Raw genomic sequence first — 22,424 nt, 5'->3', positions numbered from 1 at the left:
CAAACACAAATAAATTCTCAGTAGCAGTTGTTAAGATGGTACATAAGACAGAACAGCCAGAAGCACTGGAGTACAGAAAGATATTCAAATCATCCTGTATTAAATGGCAAGATCAAACAATACTGGGATATGTCTCTGTTATTCCTTTTAAAATGTATTCTAAAAGCTATAGGAAACAAGGAAATAAGCAAGAAGTGGCATAATCAGGCATGTGGCTAAAACAAACTTCTATTTAGGCTTCTTCCAAGAAGATTAGCTAGAGATATTTTCTCTAGTTTACATGAGTACAATCTTGAACATTATATACCAAAAGCACATAAAGATGATGAAAAGTACAGAGAAGAAGATAGACTATTATGGACAATGAGATATAAAGAGCAACATAATAGTAAAGACTAAAATTTATTTTGCCTTGTATATTCTAGACTAGATGCTGGAGAAGACAACTACTCAGATACTTCAGCAGATACTGACATATAAGTCCCAAGAAAGGCCACTCTCACAAGCTAAAAACTAAGAGAAAGAGTTTCATAGAAAGACAAGGAAATGTTGGCAGTAATGGTTCTACTTTAATAAAGCAGAAACAAAGTTGAGACTACAACCTCAAGTACTCCAGCAAAGCCCAAGTAAATGGAAAACCTAGATTGCCACCATTAGATACTAGGTTGTAATAAAATATCCCAAACTCCAATTCCCAAAGTTTCAGAGAAGCCAGGAGTTTTATCCTTGCCAGATACCAATGCCCTCAAGCCATACCCCTTATCTAATGAAGTAATTACCCTCTACAGCATAATAAAAATATTTTTTCTTGGTGTTTCATAGGGCTTAAATTCAAGGCCTGAGTGATGTCCCTAAATTTTTATGCTCATGGCTAGCACTCTACCAGTTTGAGCCACAGCTGAACTTCTGGTTTTCTCGTGGTTAATTGGAGATGAGTGTAATGAACTTACTTTCTCAGGCTGGATTTGAACCTCAATCCTCAGATCTCAGCCTCCTGAATAGCTAGGATTACAGGCATGAGCCATCAGTTCCCAGCTGAAAAATATAAATCTAAATAATTTATGGGCTTTAGCCAAAATTTCAAGTAAATGAAAACTATGATGAGCTAAATAATGACAAAAACAAAAACATCCATAAAAACATATAAAAGCAATTCAACAGAGAAAACAAAGCCTTTCAAAATATGGTGATACTGGGCTAGGAAGTTGGTTAAGTGGTAGACTGCTTGCCTTGCATGCATGAGGCCCTGGGTTCAATTCCTCAGCACCACATAAACAGAAAAAGCCAGAAGTGGTGCTGTGGCTCAGGTGGTAGAGTGCTAGCCTTGAGCTGAAGAGCTGAGGGACAGTGCCCAGGCCCAGAATTCAGGCCCCATGACCTGCAAAAAAAAAAAAAAAAAGACACTGGATCAGTTGGATATCTGTAAACAAAAAAATATGCAGCTTGAGCTAAACCCACCCCTTACATTAAAATGTTTAATTTCAAATGGATGAAACATTTAAATTTAAAACACAAATCTATAATAAAAATGTTACTGAAAAGGATATCATTAGTTTCCAGTGTCAGGATAAGATTTCTTAAAATCAAAAACATTAGCTAGATAATGAATCATTAAGATTGTAAACTTTTGTTCTTTGAAGAGGATGAGAACTGTAGACACAGCCTGGAAGAAAAATTTAACTTTTTAAATGTAACTTTTTAATTATTAATCATAGTAATTTCATGCTAAATGAAACCCTCTAAATCCATGTTTTACCTCTTAATATTAGATTCTTAGCAGCACCTCTGCTTCATTAACATATAAAATGAAATATTATATAAACTGATAATTTGGACAACATTTCTTTCTTTCCATTCAGATGCTTATACTAGTTGAATGATGTTTCATTCAAACTTTAAAAGTATCTTTTACATTTTGATAGAACCATTGGTGTTCTTTTTAACTCAGTGTGAATTAATTAAAGTTATTTTCATGTTGATGAGTTAACAAAATAAAATATCCAAACATTGTACCAAACTGATGTTCGGTACATGTATTGCTGATATGTTTGGGCTTAATCATACTACTTTGTTACTTCTGTTTGACTACTTGCCCATAATTTCACAATTTCATTTCATTTCATCTCACAATTTCATTTCATTTCATCTCACAATTTCATTTCATTTCATTTCACAATTTTATTTCTTTTCTTTCTTTCATATCCTTCAGTTGACTGCATTTTATTTGTTTTCCCCCTAACAATGGTTAGAAAGATATACTGACAGATGCTTTGTATTTTTCTAGTCATTATTTTTACATATGAAGCAAACTTTTTAAATTCAACATATAGTTGCCATACCAGTGTTCTCAACCATAAAACATGCTTTTACTTTTTTCCACTTTATTTCTTGTATTTTATTTGAATCACTGTAATTGTACTTCCAAATTGCATCCAGAATTTTACATTATTTTAGTTAACTTTTAATGTATTATCTGACAATTATATTGTTTCAAAGCCATATTATCAAAAATTATTTTGTTTTATCTATATGACTTAGTGTTTTCTTTAGTTTCTGGTTGTTTATTATACTTTGTAATGTCTAATATCTTCCGCTTTATTTCATTATTAATCTTTTTAGTGGAGTATGTGTAAGTAATTTCTTCAGAACATGCTATGGTTAATGAGTATTCTGTACTGTGTATGCCTAAATATTTCATTTTGCTTTTACATGAAAGACAACTTGGCCAGGTATAAAACTTTGAGTTTGAAATTATTTTCTGGAGAACTAGCAGAAACTAACCCTTTATTTCCTAGCTGACAGCAATTAGGCTAAAGTATCTAACAATATTTTCATTCTTAAGAATAATCTTACTGTTTCCATTTTCGTTTTCTGGGAATTTTTGTTAATACTTAATCCAGTGTGTCTACGTCTTTTAACCCTTTTCCCATAGCTTTGTTCTTTGATAATATGTTTTGGAAGGGCCCATGATTTGAATTTTTGCCTCACTAAATTGTATGGTTGACAAATTTTGCTACTTATCATATGAGTTTAACTTTTTTAATTTCATGATCAAGTTTTACATGTTTTAAAGGACTATCTCATAGCAGACTAGACTCTGCTGGTCTGAGTTTAATGGGTACATGTCATTGAAAATTGCTCTGAAGGTTTTAAATAAATGGGTTTTGAACTTTCTTCCTTTTATCCTTAAATTCTTTCCTTTAGAAGGTTACTTCTGGTGTTTAATATTGGTTTTTCTTGAATAATTGATTGTTCTTAGCAGTCTGTCTCCACTAATGTACTTGTTTATTTAAATGTTTAGACCAACATTAGCATACTGGTTGCTCAGTTTAAGAATTATCTGTAGCCAGGTGCTGGTGGCTCATGCCTGTAATCCTAGCTACTCAGGAGGCTGAAATCTGAGGATCACGGTTCAAAGCCAGCCCAGGCAGGAAAGTCAGTGAGACTCTTATCTCCAATAAACCACTAGAAAACCAGAAGGGCGTTGTGGCTCAAGCAGTAAAGCACTTGCCTTGAGCTGAAGAGCACAGGGACAGCGCCCAAGCCCAGAGTTCAAGCCCCATGACCGACAAAAAATAATAATTATTGTTATCTGTATTGTTTGGCTAGCAGAACATAAGACATTCAGACTAGCAGATTTTTGTGGACTCCTTCCATCTAATGACATTAAAATTCAGAACATTTCTGGGACATAAGCTTCATGTGCTTCGTAAGGCATTTACAGTTTTTGGCACAAACAATTCAAGTTAAATGAAGGCTTGAATGGAAAGAAATTAGACTTAAAACATTAAAATATTCAGTATATTTAACGTATTTCTTATACAATGCGTACCAATAAATACAATCAAAGTGACAAAGTATTTAATGTCCTTTATCATTGACAGCCATTTGATTTGCATTTTACAAATCCTTTTTGAAAAATATACCACATCCAACTCTCAGTAAAGAGCTTGTTCTTGACTCTAGTGAAAATAAAACCATGTAAATTGGGATATGGATTGATTGTTTGAATTTTTATTTACTTTCACTAGTCTTGATTTGTATTTTTTCAAGATATGCAAGATTTTGTGCCTCCAAAAATAAAAAGAAATATGGAAAGCTATACAGACTTCAACTTCAAACACAAAACAATTAAATGGAGGAACTCAGAACTGCAAAATGTTGTAGATATTACATAATTATATGTCATTGAAAATTTCTTCCATATTTCTGAAACCTGGTTTTTAGACCCCAGGTCCAAAGTCCAGGAGTCCCTATAAGGCCCAGTCTCCTTTCTCCGAGAGACATGGTGAAGGACTGAGAAAGGAAACTTTTTAAATGACAATCATAGCTACTATCAAAGGTCCAGACATTGGCCTCAGATTAATTAGGGAGAATTGAGAGTAGGGACTGAGAAAGGTATGCATAGTAAAATGGCCTAAGGCTTGGAGGCCCATGACTCTGACTACTGAGACCTGACAGTGGTCTGCAACTTTTGAATATTCTCTTTATGATAAAAAGATAGCATTGCCTTTTTTTACAAGATGCTTATAGGTGAATCCTGTTATTCTTGAAGCCCAAGGTGATTGTAAAATGACTGCAGCAGAGAATGGATCAAATAAAAGGGCACAGATGCAAAAAGAGAAAGGACAAGATGCTCAGCATTTAGTTGATTGACCGATCCAGAAGAAATCAGCTTTTGGTTGCCTCTTACATTCACACATGTCAGTATTTCAAAGTGGCCTTAGACCACAGAACTCACACAGATTATTTGTTTTTCTTTTTGTCTGTGTGGGGCTTGAACTTGTTCTGGGCACTGTCCCTGAGCCAATTTGTGCTCAAGGCTCCCACTCTACCACTTAAGCCACAGCTCCACTTCCAGTTTTTGAGTGGTGAATTGGAGTCTCATGGGGATTTTTCTGCCCAGCCTGGCTTTGAAATACGAGCCTCAGATTTCAGACTCCTGCATGGCTAGGATTACATGACTAAGCCACCTGTGCCCAGTGCCCAGGGATTATTTGTGTTTTTAAGTACAATTTCAATGTAAACATTGTTTACAGGTATTCCCTATATTCTGGGCCATCTTAAATACCAATTTATGGAACTTGGGTAAGAAATTTGTCAAAAGACCTTAATATAACATAATCTCCTCTATTGTGTCACCATGGGTTTAGAATCTAAGTGAAGCTATTTATCTTTATATATACTTAGGAAGTATCATATATATCCTTTAATTTATAGTTTCAAATAATCAGGTGATTTTTTATAGTTTGCAACAGAGAAATACCAAAATGGAAATTAAACATATATGGTGAAATGTCTACATATTTTCTCATTAATTTGATCTGTATCTACTGTCTAATAAATCAAGGCCTGCTAATTTTTTATCAGCCAATCTAGGAACTATATAATGATAGAGATAAGAAAAAATATTCTAAATCCAACAATGTAACATGTTTTTCCCATGCTAGGTACAATTATAATAGATTTAAACATGACTGTTTGGGAACAAAAAAAAACTATGGACTTGGAATGTCACTTAGTGGTAACTAGAGTGCTTGCCTAGCATGCATGAAGCCCTGGGTTCAATTTCTCAGTACCACATAAACAACAACAACAAAAGTCAGAAGTGTCACTCTGGCTCAAGTGGTAGAGTATTATCCTTGAGCAAAAGAAGCTCAGGGACAGTGCCCAGGCCCTGAGTCCAAGCCCCAGGACTGGCAAAAACCAAAAAACTATAAACTTCTCCTTCCCCACACTCACAAATTTCTATTGTTTACCTGTCATCACAGGTAATGTCACTTGGTCTCCAAGATATGTACACTGAAGATGCAAGAAAATTTCTCTTCTGCAGTATAATTCCACCATTACTTAATACCATATATGATCAGTTTTGTCTTGAATATAACCCAATTTCTACATCCTACCATGACTAGGGCAGCTAAGTATATAATATATGAACCATCCATTATTCTTCCACATTGGCCATCACAACCTATACTCAGATATTGTCTCTCAATTGTCTTTTATATTTTTAGTAAAATTGAATTATATCATGGAAGTAAAAATATTAGTTCATTTGCTGGAAATTTTCTCCAATACTTTGCTTAATTCCAAATATTTCTAGTCCTGCTTTTAGAGCATAAAGTTATTTCTGAAGAGAATATCACTCCTACTTAGTCATTTATTAGAGTTATTTTATGGTTTATCATCTAGTGATTTGCATAGTTCCATTAAATTACTGATGATGACAGTGAACAAAAACAGGAAAAATTGTTAAGAGTTCTATGAGTTTAAGTATTAGATATTCTAGGATTTTGTAACCTTGCCTTGCTGCAAAATAACATCATCTTTATACTACAAGGACATTTGACTCATATTGCTAGATATTAAAGTAAATAACCTAGCTAATCTTCAAAAGAGAAGTAGAATATACTATCTGCTGTTAGTAATTGCATAACAGATCTTTAAGATTAGAAAGCAGTCCATTTAATACTGCTTAGAAATTTTGAATATTATCTTGGAAAATTCATAGCAGGGAATCTTTCCAGAGGATTAAAGGTTTTCAATACCAAACAGTAGCCAATGGGTTCTCTTGGTTTGATAATGTTCTACGTAATGCAAATCATCTATCTTTCCAAAGGCCTCTTACAAACCAGTTAATTGAAGCCCAACTAGTGGTTCATCACTTATCTACTTTCAAATGAGGATCTGAGGGCTCTGTCAAGCCAGTGTAATAATGGCTCCATATCTGAGAGAAAACAACTTTCTCCTTGAGTAGTGATTCTGTGATGTGCACTCTATTAGGGCTCCTTCAAGTAACTATTGAATTTAGTTAAGGATTTGTCAACAATAATAGAGAGAAGATACATTTTAGAAAGTATTGGAAATACATTTTTTCTAAAAAATGGATCATTTTAGGTATTCTATTTCATTAAAACTATTCTTAATTCCTTTCTAAGAAAACAATTGCAATGTCATTCTTTCTGATGGAGGCATAGAATTCCATTGTGTAGATATACCACATTTTCTTGATCCATTCATCTACTGAGGGGCATCTAGGTTGGTTCCATATCTTAGCTATAGTAAATGATGCTGCAATAAACATAGTTGTGCTGGTAGCTTTCGTATATGATATTGTTTGCAATCATTTGGGTAAATGCCCAAAAGTGGGATTGCTGGGTCATAGGGGAGCTCTATGTGGAGTCTTTTTGTTAGGAAATGGAAAGATTTGGAAAAAATTATATTAAGTGAAGTAATCCAGGCCCAAAGAAACATAGGTCCCATGGTTTCTCTTATTTGCAATAACTAGTGTATGTCTGAGACAAGCAGAAAAGGTCAGATAAGATGATGTTAGGGGAAAAGAACCCCAAGATAAGGACACAAGTAGTTTTTTCTTTCTTGCCATTGTTTCTAACATATTTATGAGGTGATTTTTTTGTTGCTTTGTATGTCCCTCCCTCACAGTATAACCCCTGTTTTCACTGTAGTTGATGTTGGTATAATTTGGGGAGCAGAAGGGAAAAAAACAAATTGTTTAAATAGGGATACAAGTGGACCCATTGCAACAAGGAGATATACAAGACACTATGTCAAAAAACAACCTTTACAATTTTGGTGGGAGGGGAAGGCGGGGTGGGAGGATGTAGTTGTGGAGATGGGAGGGAAGGGATGGTAGGGGAAAAAAAGGAGGAGGCTTGATAAGAAATGTACTCATTACCTTGCTCATATAACTGTAACCCCTCCGTACACTATTTTCACAATAAAAAACTCATTAAAAAACCAATTACAATGAGAGATGCTAAGGCTCATGTCAATATTTTTGTTTGTTGCTTAGTACGATTTAGCTTAGAATGCATATTAACAGTATAGGTTCTGAAATACCTGCCTTAGAGGACTGAAGAAAGAAACAAAGATACCCAATGACAACAAGCAAAGGCTTTTTATTCATAACCATTAGTTGTGTTTGACAGAGAACTAAAGGTAGCACAGGGCTGGAAATGTTTATAGCAAAAAAATGGAGGAGCATCAGGTATACCTTGATACTTGATTGTAAACATAAGGGAATTTGAAATAGAGCATACTTTGCATTTGGCTTGAGAACCATAGTTGGCTTTCTCTGGTTAGTGTTGAGTAATAGACAAAAATTAGGAAAACTGGCAGTTACAACCAAGCCCTGATTATTCTGTGACAATTGCTGAACTGTTGCAGAGGTTATGATTTGAATTACTGTACTGGTTAATTAGAGGCTGTTAATGTCCATTAACATGTTTAGTCTCTCAGCATTCCAAAGTAAAAAAGACATACTTCTGAAATTTAATTTACAACTCTTTCCTTGGGTTTGAGATTTTGGTTTTCAAGGAAATGCAAACATAATTGGCAAACATTAAACCTGTTTTTTTAATGTGTGGCAAACATATCAAGTCTTTCACTGAGATCACATTTTAATGAGAGCAAGAATATTTTACAGTGACTTAAAAAGGATATGAAGGTGATAGATCAATTATTCTTCTTGTATTTTCTTTATGCTTTCCTATAGTAAATTCAAAGTTCAAATCTTAGAGTAAAATAGTTTTCTTTTCTTTTTTTGTTGGTCATGGTGCTTGATCTCTGGGCCTAAGCACTGTCCCTGAGCTCTTCAGCTCAAGGCTAGAACTCCACCTCTTAAGCCACAGTGACACTTCCAGTTTTCTGGTGGTTAATTGGAGATCAGAGTCTCATGGACTTTCCTCCCTGGGCTGGCTTCGATATGTGATCCACTTTGACAGATTTTGAATTGATATTAACATAGTATACAAAGTAGAAATCTGCCTTTAATCTTCTACATTTGCATATCCAGTTTTCCCCCAAAATTTGTTGAAGAGGCTCTATTTTCTCTAGTGTATATTTTGGACAGCTTTGTCAAAAATCAAATGGCTGTAGAAATGTGGATTTATTTCTGGGTCTTCTATTCTGTCCTATTGGTTTTGTGCTGGTACAATACCTTTGTACTATGGCCCTGTAGTATAGTTAAAAGTCCAGTATTGCGATACCTCCAACTTGATCTTTTTTTTTGGGGGGGGGGTCCGGTCGTGGGCCTGAACTCTGGGCCTGAGCACTGTCCCTCAGCTCTTCTGCTCAAGGCTGGCGCTCTACCTCTTGAGCCACACAGCGCCACTTCCTGCTTTTTTCTTTTTGCTTATGTGGTGCTGAGTAATTGAACCCAGGGCCTCAGGCATGCAAGGCAAGTGCTCTACCACTGAGCCACCTTCCCAGCCCCTTAACTTGATCTTTTTTGCTTAGAATTGTTTTGGCTAATCAAACTCTTAGGCTTCCAAATGAAATGAAAGACAGATTTTTCAATATTTGTCAAGAAAATGATTGACATTTTGGTGAGGATTGAATTGAAACCTTGACACTCCTTTCAATAATAGAGTCATTTTCAAAATAATGATTCTGCTGATTCATGAGAAAGTAGAACAATGAAACCTGTTGAAATTGTTTTAAAGAACTAAAGTATGAGAAAGAGTATGATTGAGGTAGTGAGTTTTAATCAAGATAAATCATAAGTATATATAAAAATGTCACAGTGAAACGTTTTTATTTATTTCTTATCATTAAGTTTTTATTGTGAAAATACCATACAGAGGGGTTACAATTACATGAGCAAGGTAATGAGTACATTTCTTATCAAGCACTGTTGCCCCTTCCTTTGTTTCCCCTTACTGTCCCTGCCTTCTCATCTCCCTACCCCTCCCCCTCCTCCCCCCCCCCCCCCCCCCCCCCCCCCCCCCCCCCCCCGTCAAAGTTGTAAAGTTCATTTTTTGATATAACTTCTAGTACATTTCATTGTTGCAATGGGTTCACATGTATTCCTATTTAAACAATTTGTTTTTTCTTCTTATAAAATAATCTATGCTAGTAAAAGTGTTTTAAAGTTTTTAGGTTCTATCTGAATTTTCTGTAATTTTTCAGCTTTCTTAGTATTTTCAATTAAGTTAACATTTCATCTTCAAGAAAGGTTGCCCACATAACATCTCAAATAGGCTTAACTAAATGGAGACTTTAGGTGCTGTTGTAATTCTTTTTTTTGGGGGGGGGCCCGGTTGTGGGGCCTGAACTCTGGGCCTGGGCCTCAGCTCTTCAGCTCAAGGCTAGCGCTCTACCACTTGAGCCACAGTGCCACTTCCGGCTTTTTTCTTTTTGCTTATATGGTGCTGAGGAATCGAACCCAGGGCCTCAGGCTTGCAAGGCAAGCGCTCTACCACTGAGCCACCTTCCCAGCCCCCTGTTGTAATTCTTAACAAGTTTTCAGATAGTGATTTTAACCAGAGTCCAGGTGTTTCTTTACATGGCTTACCTACTGTAGATTTGAGTTATAAATTTGTCTTTTTAATTTTACTAAAAGTTTGGTAATACTAAGGAGTATGTTCCAAGGCTTTATAAATTTCTGGAGTTATCTGTAAAACAAAAGATGGATGAGAGATTGAGAGGGAAATTGAAGTTCAGTATATTGACATACATGAAAGACCAATTATGAAACCAATAGCTGGATACGGTGTATATGTCTGTCATCCAAGCTATAACAGAAAGGCTAATGCAGATCCATCACAGTCCAGATGTGGGATCATGCAAAAATGTGAGACCCAATCTCAAAATATAAAAGGGTTAGAGATATTACTCAGTGGAAGAGCATTTACCAAGTAAGTACAAGGCCCTGAATTCAAATCTTATTTTCTGCCCACCCCAAATCAGGTAATTGTCATTCTGCAAAGATATTGGCAACAGAATCCTTGGAATTATTTTTAAGCAAGTTTTAGCTACTTCTTGGCCTCTTGTCCGTGCATATTGGGAAGGTGTTTATGCATCCTGAAAACATATTGATATATACAACTAAGTATTTATATCAGTGATGTTTAAAGAGTTGAGTAAAATCTACTTGCCAATCATAACCTGGAAAAGTTAGTCTTCCCTGAATCTATTTAGAGAGGAGACATGGTTTCATTTTGTCTCCATAGTAATAGGACAGGTTCTGGACATCTCTTGAATAGTGATGGAGACTGCTTTTCTTTCTTTTTAAAAATACCTTTTTTATTGTAAAAATACTGTACAGAAGGATTACAGTTACATGAGCAAAGTAATGAGTACATTTCCTATCAAGAAGGGGAAAAAACAAAGGAGGAGGTAACAATGATTTTCTTTCTAACAACTAAATCAGTATTGTGTTTCTCAACCTAAGTGGCAGGAATCAATGTTTTTTTACAATTTTCCATTGATCTGCCTGAAATATTATCTGTGATCTTCTTCTTTAATCCACCATCTACATTTTCCTAAATTTATAACCTCTTTTGGGTCCCCACTCTATTTCTTTTTTTAAAATTTAATTTTATTTTATTGGTGGACATACTGTACAGAGGGGTTACAATTACATGGGCAGGATAATGCATACATTTCTTACCAAGCATTGCAGCCTCCTCCTTTGTTTACCTTTCACATCCCTTCCCAGCCTCCTCCCTCCCCCCAATCCCAATCCTTCTCCTTCTCCTTCCCTCCCCTCCCCCCGCACCATGACAACTTGTACTTCTCATTGTTGCAACAGGTCCACCTGTATCCTTAAACAACTGGTTTTTTCCCATCTCTTCCACAAGTTATACTGACATCAAATATAGTGAAAGCAGGGGTTATACTGTGGGGGAGGGACATACAAAGCAACAAAGAGATAATCTTATAAATGCGTTAGAAACACATGCATGAAAGAAAAAAACATTAAAATACATATCTAAGGGTTCATTTTCCTGACATCACATTATCTGACCTTTTCCCCTTGACTCATACATATACTAGATATTGCATATAAGGGAAACCATGGGACCTATGTTTCTTTGGGCCTGGCTTACTTCACTTAATATAATTTTTCCAAGTTTTTCCATTTCCTAACAAATGGGGCAATGTCATTCTTTCTGATGGAGGCATAGAATTCCATTGTGTATATATACCACATTTTCTTGATCATGAATGCATCTACTGAGGGGCATCTGGGTTGGTTCCATATCTTAGCTAGAGCAAATAATGCTGCAATAAACATACCACTCTATTTCTAAATAGTAAAGGTTTCAGGCAATTTGGGCATGATTAGGATTAAAGCCATTTCCGTACAACTTGCTAATGCACCATTTATAGCATTTGAGTCAGCAAAAGCATCCCATAAACAGGGCTGATTAGAAATCTTGAATATTGATGGCTTTTCTGGTGCCTAACAGCTACTTGAGAAGGTTCCAGACATTCTAAACAAAGATTAGATCTCAGGCCCAGGTTTTATAGAGAAATTCTCAGAGTCAGTACGCCTCTTTCCAAATGTCTGAATGAGCATGTAAAACAAAAATAAATAAATAAATAAAAATATATAAATAAAAGAATATCTGGAGTCAGTATGTATAATTCTCTTGTGTTTACAAGTGTGTTTACAAGTGTGATGGTTGAATCAGAATAATCTATTCAGCCTTGTGTGCTGAGGTGTAACAAGGGAAAGTCTTAGCTTCTATTATAGTGCATTGATTTACGATTGCATATCCTGCTAGGGTTTTTTCTTTTATAAAACTGCTTCCATCTGTAAACCATTTTTCATCCAGATTCTCTAATGGCTGATCTTTTAGATCTGGCCTGCTAGAGTAAAACTGATCAATAGTTACTATATAAGAATGTGTTCATTCTTTACCTGACTTTGGTAGGAGGGTAATAGGAATTAAACATTAAAAGACTTTAAGATAATTTAAGGGAGTTTAGTGCTTGGCATTACTTAGCTTTCCTCCAATCAGTCATTAATGACCTTTAATCTTTAATAAATCCTTAATGGGGGGAGGGTTTCTGGAAATCCTCCAATGGATTTTCAAAGGTTAATTTAGTTAGTTGCTTTTTATACTAAGTACAGTACCTATAGTCCACAGGCAGCTTGATATTCATATGAAACTGTCCAATTATTCAGAAAAAGAAGGAACAGACCATCCCTTGCCTTTCTTCTACATATAAAGTGAAAGGCTTGTCTATGTGTAAATAAAAGGATAGTGCTAACTTTAAAAGCTCCTTTCTTTTACTGAAAGATTATTATAGGGCACTCTGTTTTAAATGGTCATTATTAGAGTGTTGTGTAGCTTCACAGAGAGGCTTTTCTAGTAGATCAAACTGTAGTATCTATAAGCTGCAAAATGCTGCTATTCCTTGAATACTAGGTTTTATCAGGATGTAGCTTTGTATGACTATAAGTGAACAAATCACCCATATAATTGTATTAAATTTCCCAAGGGGTGTTAATATTCATAACTCTTAGAGCATCACATACACAAATATGTGGGGGCTCCCTCTAAAGACTTGAAGCAATTTAACTGCATTGGATTGTTTCCAAATTGTTGGGATTTTATTCAATGGAAAAAACCAGAAAATATTATTTTGGATCAAAAGAAATGCAAAAGAAAGCATTCTTTAATTTGAGAATACTGTAACAAGGAATATTTCAGGAATCTGAGCCAATATGCTGTAAGTATTAAGAACTACACGATATATTAGCACCATGGCTTCACTTATGTCTGTTGTCTTACACAAATCTTACACAGGAAGCATAGCTGAATTGCTAGGACATTGGAATGACAGAAATACTCCAAATTTAACAAATTTAACAATTGAAGTTTACATTCCATGTCTAGCTTTAGCTTTAATAGTATATTGTTACTTTGGATGAAAATGACAATAATTAAGTGAATAACAGGCTGAGCATTTACTGCTTTTGCCAGGCATTTCTACATCCCAGATCTGGGGATTTACTGTTGATAATATCTCCTTTCTTTAGGTAGAAGTCTATCAAGGCTTTCAGGAATAGCACAGAGCTGCGAATATTAAGATACATTGTGGCTTCTAAACTAGCCAAACTATCTCTGTACATGACAACAGAGATGGGAATTCTGGTGAAATAAGGGACCTGAAAGAGAAATATAATTTTCCTGTCTGCATGTCAAGAGAATAAATCTTTGATCCTTAGCACTCTGCCAATACCAAGTACTATGTACCTCATTTTAGAAAGAGGTCTAGAGAAACTAGGCAAGGCAGAGGATCGAGTTCCAGTATGTAAAAAGAAATTTATTATCAGTTTTGCCGCTTTGAGGCACATCATAAGACATTGAAAGTTCAGTGGATGAAGCTCACTGGGAGGGAGGTCTTGGGTGTCTTCAATCATGTAGAATGCAATTTCTGCAACAGAATCCCTGACCTCTTCATGGAGAGATGGACAGTCCCTACTCCAGTGGTTTTCCTCAGGGCAGAGACAGCATATCTCTGGTTTTCATGGCCCTTTCCTGGGGAAGTCAGGTTTCCGGTGAACTGGCTTCACAAATCCATAACATTTCCCCTTTGGGTTAACAGAGTCTACATGTTTTCTTGAATTCCCATGGGATTTTCCTTGAAGGAGTATGCCCTATGAAGAAATTTTCCTTACCTAATGAGGCCCAACATTTGACCTTGTTTTTCTGCAAACAGTCGAGACTGTTTTTCTGTCTCTAACTGAAGTCTCTTTTATATGTTGTTGCTCTTTTATTATATTCTGGCTGTTGTAAACCTTGAAAACCCCTATTTACTACTTTTCTCAGTGGGGTTTGAGGACTCATATCGTGTTTTTTAAAATAAATTTCTATGGCTATCTGGTGCAAGTAACTGATAAAAGACATTGATTTGTGCTTGTCCTTCCAGTAAATCAGGGTTGACATTACTGTATCTTATTCAAGTCACTGTTAATGAGATTAAAAAAAATACTGGGTGAGGATTTTTGGCCTTCCTCTGAATGAAATTCCTTTAAGGTTTGATAGTTACAATTGTGCATTGACTTTTTAAAAAGGTTTCTTCAATCAAGCAAGCAATCATACAATGTTTTATGTCTACATGTTCATTCTCAATCCAATAATTCAAACATTAATATAAGGTTTGTTTCTCAGGTCCACAGTTCTGCCTCTTGTCTCTTTCCTCTCCTCAACAATCTATACATAAGGAGTATATTCCTTAGTTCAGACAAACAAAGATGTCTTCAGATATTAGAAAATGCAGCCTCACCTATGCCATGCACACACAAGTGAAAATCATTAGACTATAGAAATTCTATGTAAAAGAAAATCCAGTGGCTCAAGCCTGTAATCCTAGCTACTCAGGAGGCTAAGATCTGAGGATTATAGTTCAAAGCCAGCCCGGGCAAGAAAGTCCATGAGACTCTTATCTCCAATAAACCACTAGAAAACCAGAAGTGGCATTGTGGCTCAAGCGGTAGAGCGCTCACCTTGAGCTGAAGAGTGCAGGGACAACACCCAAGTCCAGAGTTCAAGCCCCATGACTGACAAAAAGAAAAAGAAAAAAAAAAGAAAATCCAAGTGGAAAAACACTATTTTATTAATAAGGTCCTAATACAATTCCAGCTTCATATCTCTATTCTTACTTTTAGCAGTGGCTGGAGTATTTGACAAAGGACAGGAGAACTAAATAAGGCCTTATTCCTGGGGTGTGTTTACTGCCCCAGAAACAGAGGACACAGAGGGAAAGGTTTAGGGTGTCTTTCAGTACCAATCTCATAGAAAGAGAACTTAAGGAAAAGGAAGCATAACATCTACTTTAAATAATGTCCATTAATGAAACATTAACGTTTATCTAAGAACACCTAAACTATGAAAAGCTCATAGAGGCCAGGTGCCAATGGCTCACACCTGTAATCCTAGCTACTCAGGACGCTGAGATCTGAGGATCACAGTTCAAAGCTAGCCACGGTAGGAAAGTCTGTGAGACTCTTATTTCCAATTTACCACCAATAAAAACCTGGAAATGGTGCTGTGGCTCAAGTGGTAGAGCACTAGCCTTGAGCTGAAGAGTTCAGGGACAGTGCCCTAGCACACAACCGACAAAAAGAAAAAAAGAAAAGAAAAGAAAAAGAAAAGCTCATAGAACTCCTTAGTAGAAAGTAATGCTGATTATCTAAGACCAGTTGTATGTGGAAAGAAACGTTGCCTCCTGAGTAAGTAAAATTATTACTGTAACTTTTCCAATTTAGATTAAAAAAATCAACATATTAAGGATATACATGATATATAAAGGACAGTATGAAGATGACCACAAAAAGCAGCAGTGGATATTGTACTTTCTATTGAAAGAACAAACAGTGAATATTATTCACTGATGTGCCGTGCCAGAATTTTAGGTTTTATTGCTGATAATTTTATTATTTTGCCATCATTAAAAGTTACAAGCAGGATGTGGTAGTACACAACTATAATCCCAGCACTCAGGAGGCATAGGCAAAAAGCCATTAAATTTGAGGCCAGCTTGGTGTATCAAAAAAAAACTTCAAAATAAAATAAAATAAAATAAATGTGGGAGAGAACCTTGAAATTATCCTACAGGAAAAATTCAAAAGATTACTATTGACTCAATAAAAAATAGAAATTAGAATATCAATTACAATAGAATAGAAACATTGTTGCTAAAACTACCTCTTAGAAAGGAAGCAGACACAAGTTATGAATTTTATTTCTCACCTTTTAATAGATTGATTTTATATCATATAAAACTTTTGCACTACCATGACTGCTTTTAAGACAAAACATTTATCAGCTTATCATGAATACAAATTTTAATTGTGAGATATATGCTAATTCCAATAACTTATAAAAAGAATCACAGCATGCCTTAGTAGGGCTTAATTTAGTAATTCAAGGAGATTTAATCGTACAAGGACTATTATTCTAACTCATTAAGGTTAAAAAAGAAAATCCATATTTTAGTAACTTTATATATATAGGAAATTATTTGACCCATTTACTGTCAAGTCTTGATTCAAATGAAAACTCGTGCTGTTTTTGTTTTGTTTTTACTATTTATATATTCTATCGTATTAAATGAAGTGAATGTGTTATCATTGCCAGGTCTAATGAAGATAGAAAATGATTATTATAAGTACTCAACCTAATGGATTAGTTAATTTGCATGTCCTTTTCTTTGTAGGCTTTTGTAAATTTTTTCATGAAGGCAAAAGCCCAAAACTGGCTCGATTGTAAGTTTTTGCTTGTTAGCTTTGTTCCCTTCTGTCCTTATAAATGCATTTCTCTTAACTTTTGCTTATATCGAGAGCTAAAGTATAATATTAACATTTGAATCACTATCTCAGAGATATTATAGAAGCATTTAATGAAGAATCACATGAGTAGATACTTATATGTTCATGTTCTATGAAAATATCCTGAAAGCAATAATCAAAAGGAATGCTCACACCTCAGGTCTAAGAATTGGACATGACTCAAACTTCTGTTAACTGTGTATATTTTCTTTTTGTCAGTCTTTCTTTAATCTACCGTGGCTTCTTGATGTAATTTTACTAAGATTAAGGTTAAACACTTTAAAATTATATAATAAAGTACTGGAGACTGTATGACAGCCACCAATCAATGAGTAAGTGAAATTTTGTTCCAAAATAGAAATAAAAAACTATAAAATACACAAAAATAAACAATATAAAATTTCTAAGACATATACAGTAGCTTTTAGAAAAATGATAACTCATATGGCAATGTTGATGGCTCAAAACACTCATCATGGTAAATACAACAATGCTCAAATTAACTGTAGACATAATGGTATTTCAATCAAAATTTTAATAGCAGTTGTTTGGAAACTGACCTTAATTCTAAGAGTTCATAGAGGAAAAATGTGTTTGAGAAAAACGTAGAAAAAAAATCTAAGATTACTTGCCAATACATCCTGAAAATATTCTGAAAGTATAATGCTCTATTTTATTAGCAAAAATAAAAATGTATGAGCATTTTAATGAAACAAATTTAAAAATTCATAGACTAAATTATAAAATAAACCAGAACATAAGATAATATTTCAAATCAATGGAAAAGGTAGATTATTCAATAGAATCTGGAGCAACTGGCAAAATATTTGTAAAGAAAAAATACATCTAACTCACTATATTATATAATATACAAAGTAATTCCATATGTATTATTGCTTAGAAGCATGACAGTGAAAGAAGAAAAAGAAATTATTCATGTATATGGTTAAACAATAGAAAATTGTGCACATTAAAATGCCATAAATACAAGTCAAAAGCAAGATAATGGACACAATACTTGAAATATGTATAACAGACAAAAGGTAGATATCCTTAATATGTCCACAGTAAGGTAAAGATTAATAGACCAATTGAGAGAAAAAAACAAATTACTAAGGACAGCTAATTAAACAAGAAATATAAATGGGGTGATATTGATCAGATGTATTGTACTCATAAACTGACCTGTTGAATTGAAACCCCTTTGTACAAATACTTAAAGATAATAAAATATAAAACAAATGGCCATAAATAAAATCAAATATTGCCATTTGTAGTGAGAAGGAAAATTTAGTCTAATATTAATGGGTTATTGGATTATTTTAAACTTGTAAAAATGTTATGATTTAATATCTATATTCTTATGCTCTCTAAATTAACATTTTATTCCTGTTTGTTTTTGCAGTGTCATGGTTTAGAAGGGTCTTGCCCTCATTTTTCTCTGAGGAAGACCGGTATTTTTGGTCTAGAAATCGATTTTGTGCAATAGCCTGTACTGAACTGGGCCACGGGAAATGCGAGGGATGGCTTTGGAAAAAGAGAGAATCTAGAGGAATCTCCCTTTTTAGTTGGAAAAAATACTGGTTTATTTTGAAACACTCAACTCTCTTCTGGTTCTCACACCTGAATGTAAGTGCATCAAGAAGGAAAGAAAGTATATCTCTGAGAGAGAATAGTCTTTAATCTGTATTGGTAATGGGGATGTGAATTTCTGGCAAATAAAAGGAAACTCCTAACATCTAATGTTAGGAAATAGTTCACTGATGTCATTTCTTGCTAAAAAATATAATATCTATGAGAAATATTGTAATTAATGGTTTTGATACTAAAAACTACCTAGATTTAATCCTGACTCTTTTACTTATTAGCTTCAAGAAATTTGGCACGTTGCTTAATTTCTCTGAGACTTGTTTTCTTTATTTTCTCAAAGCAAGTAATAATACTTGCCAAATATTTACATCCCTCTTTTTCTTATATGTTGCTCTTCTCTCTCCCAACTAAATCTATCTCATAGACTTTTAAATGTTTTGAAATATTTCCTTTAATAAAGAAGTGAGACGACTTACATGCCTTTCATTGATTTTGAAAACAAATTCAAAACAATTTTTTTAATTGTTTTGTAGGGACGCAGTGACTGGGCTGTATCTGTGGCTTTGATTTCTGTGTACAAAAGTCACACACATTTATATCTAGACCCAAAAGTTCTCTTGTAAGATTCAGAATTATAAATTCCACTTGATCTCTCAACTGAAATGTCTCGAGTACCCCTATTCAACATGTACCAAACATAATTAGTGATCTTGACATCTTCAAAATGCTGCTTCTTGGGCTGGGAAGGTGGCTCAGTGGTTGAGTGCTTGCCTTGCATGCATGAGGCCCTGGGTTCAATTCCTCAGCAGCACATAAGCAGAAAAAGCCGGAAGTGGTGCTATGGCTCAAGTGGTAGAGCTGAAGAGCTGAGAGACGGAGCCCAGGCCCAGAGTTCAGGCCCCACGACAGACAAAAAAAAATGCTGTTTGTTTCCTATAACTTTCTCCTATAGAGTAATCCTCTAGCCTTCTACTACTCTTTCATGTTCTATAATTATCCATATCTATGCTAACAAACATTATCTTCTAAATATCTATCAAATTCTTCAATTTTTCTCCATTGCCACTACCTAGTCCAAGAAAACATCACCTGTAATCTGAATAAGTTTGATAGACCTACCTTGCTGCTCACATTCACTTTGGACTCTCACTGATTTGCTTTACCACTCACATCAAGGGTTATCTTTCTAAATGCAAGTTTGATCATATCCTTACTACCCTAACTCATCCCACTTTCCTATCAGAACTATCAGACCTTGTATATATTCCGTACCTCTATAGTCACATCTTATATGGATTTTACATTCCAGCTATGTTGGCTTTCTTTTATTTTCTCCATCCATCCATCCATCCACAGGACCTTTGTATCTGCTCTTCTTTCTTCCTGTAATACTCCATGAGTCTGCTGCTTGATTAACTCCCCATCTTCTTTTGGCTTTCACACATCACTTCTTTAGAAAATCTTCTGTGATCCCCTTCCACCAGCTCAATTAATTCTTCTATTACTCTTCTATTACAGCATTTAACAAACTGGTCATTTTGCTTTTAAGTTTATGACTTTTATATTAATATCTGTCTCCTCATGGATCATAAGCTTCTACAAATAATACCTTTGCCTCCCACTTCTGTCACCCTTACCACTTCCTACATGTGACACAATGAATTTGCTCAATGGATATTATATGAATTAATAATAATAGCTGTAATAAATAAATTAATGTGTCTAAATATTTGTACACAGTATGTCATAAAAGCCTGCAATTAATTACTTCCCATCAAATCTTTTTTTCTCTTTACTACAATAATGTGAAAATGCTCCATTTGAAGTATAGAAAATGTTCCACTTCAAATGTGAAAGTTTTCAAAGAGCAATTATGAAATACTGTTTTCAAACCTCACAAAATGACTATCATGCATGATATCCTTGTCCAAATGAAACAAAAAATAGTAAATTCTCTCAACCATATTTCCAGTCCATTTTAAGAATATTCCTACAATTAATTAGCTGAACCACAGTTCCAGTGTTTGTTTTAATGAATATACTTCATAAAAATTTTCCAGGTGATTCTTGATTAGGTTGTTAATAAATTTGTAAGATTTTGATTTTTGAAAAACACCAGTGATTACTAGGTTTATATTTCCTCATAAATTGAATATTTCTATAGAATCCCCTAAAAATCAAAATGCATGTTATAAACAATGCAGCCTATCAATAATATGTTCCCCTTTTTATCCTTGAAGAAATTATGACTCAGAAAGAGCAAGTGACTTGGTAAGCATGGGCAGAATTACGATGACCAGACATTATTAAGTTCTGCAAATATATTGGAAGATGTCCAACCTTGTGTCATCTCATGACAATTTCTTAGAAATCTGATGGGTTGCTTGTAATACCAGAAAGGGAGAGGAAAAGGTAAGATAAGAAAGACAAGAAGAGCAAAAGGCTGTACTCTAAATACTACTTTCTAATGTCCATATGCTAAATGATGTCATGCTTAGCAGTTTTCTTATTAGATATTTTAAAGAGCTTTAAAACTGCAAGTTACTCATATATGCGATCAGCATTGTTTTGTAGATAACTTGAGGTTTAGAAATATGTTAAATGTTGCTCTAACTGCTATCTTTGCTGGCTGTTAGTATATCATTTGTCTGCTTTGAATGCTCTAATGATGTTGAAAGCTTTTGCGTATTTTAAAGCAACTCTGTGTAATCATTAACATAAGAGTTTGTTGTTGCTATTGCTGATTTAATAAATGCACGGTTCATTTGCTTTGCAGAAAGCTATTTTGAGTGCATGCTAAGCAACCTGCATTTTTTAATAAGCAGTCTAGAAAAGTGTTGTTCATTACAACCCTGGTGACCTGGTTCCTGGCTCTTCATTGGAAGGTCTTACTCCTTTGTTATGTTTCTTACATTCTTATTTCCTTTCTACATTTTTTGTAGGATACCAAGGCTGATGGTTTTATATATCTTCCTGAATTCCGAATTGACTTAGCTCCACACTGCAGAAGAAACCAGTAAGTAATAATAGATACTTAAATTAAAAGTCCAGGTCCACATTGTACAATAAAAATATAATGCTGGATCTGTTTATAATTTTAACTTTGCTACTTCTTGTCCTTCAGACTACTCATGTTCCAAACTTATGCTCCGATGGAATTTATAACTTAATAGATTAGCACAATAGTTCCAGTATTTTCCAATTTTATACAATTTTAGCTCATTTTTCACCATTAGTTTTTCTGTAATATATTTTTCTTATGGAGGAAAATTATAATATGGGTTTTTCCTCCACTCTTTATGTAACTTACTATATTACAATCATGTACTACTTCACAACATTCAAGTGATACATTCTTATAAGCAAATTCCCATATTTAAACAATATGTTCATACAATCATTTGCAAGCCCAGAAGATTTTTTTTCTTTTGTTTTGACATCATATAGCCAAATTAGCTCTGTGTCCGCCAAAGAGTTACAGGCAATCAGATAATAGTCCAAAAAGAAGTATACTGCAATCTCTTTCTGATCTGGCAACAGATACTGGATATTCTACATATTCTAGAATATATTGGATGAATTAGATTAGTTGCTCTTCCAGATTTTGAAGAAAATGTCATTATAAAGACTTAGAACAAAATCTACCACCAGCATAAGTGTCAGAAAAAAAGCTGGTTGTCCACTTCGGTTATTATATGAATGCTGTAAATTTAACTTGTTGAAGGATGCTCATGTAGAGCTG

The 22,424-nt window shown here is 34.5% G+C and overlaps 1 protein-coding gene across 1 annotated transcript in view; it reads left to right on the top strand.

Annotated features, from left to right (window-relative positions):
• The window catches only part of LOC105992149, a 139,328-nt gene extending 117,476 nt beyond the window's left edge, over positions 1 to 21,852 (top strand). Inside the window, exons 10-11 of the mRNA XM_013024973.1 lie at positions 21,625 to 21,698; positions 21,807 to 21,852. Coding sequence (XP_012880427.1) covers positions 21,625 to 21,698; positions 21,807 to 21,852 — 120 coding nt within the window. The remainder of the gene's footprint in view (positions 1 to 21,624; positions 21,699 to 21,806) is intronic.
• The last annotated feature ends 572 nt before the right edge of the window (positions 21,853 to 22,424 follow it).

The sequence above is a fragment of the Dipodomys ordii genome, unplaced genomic scaffold (genome assembly GCF_000151885.1).
Source record: "Dipodomys ordii isolate 6190 unplaced genomic scaffold, Dord_2.0 Scaffold80, whole genome shotgun sequence".
Classification (NCBI taxonomy): domain Eukaryota; kingdom Metazoa; phylum Chordata; class Mammalia; order Rodentia; family Heteromyidae; genus Dipodomys; species Dipodomys ordii.
Note: the sequence above shows the minus strand (reverse complement) of the source record. Positions and strands in the feature narration are given on the sequence as shown.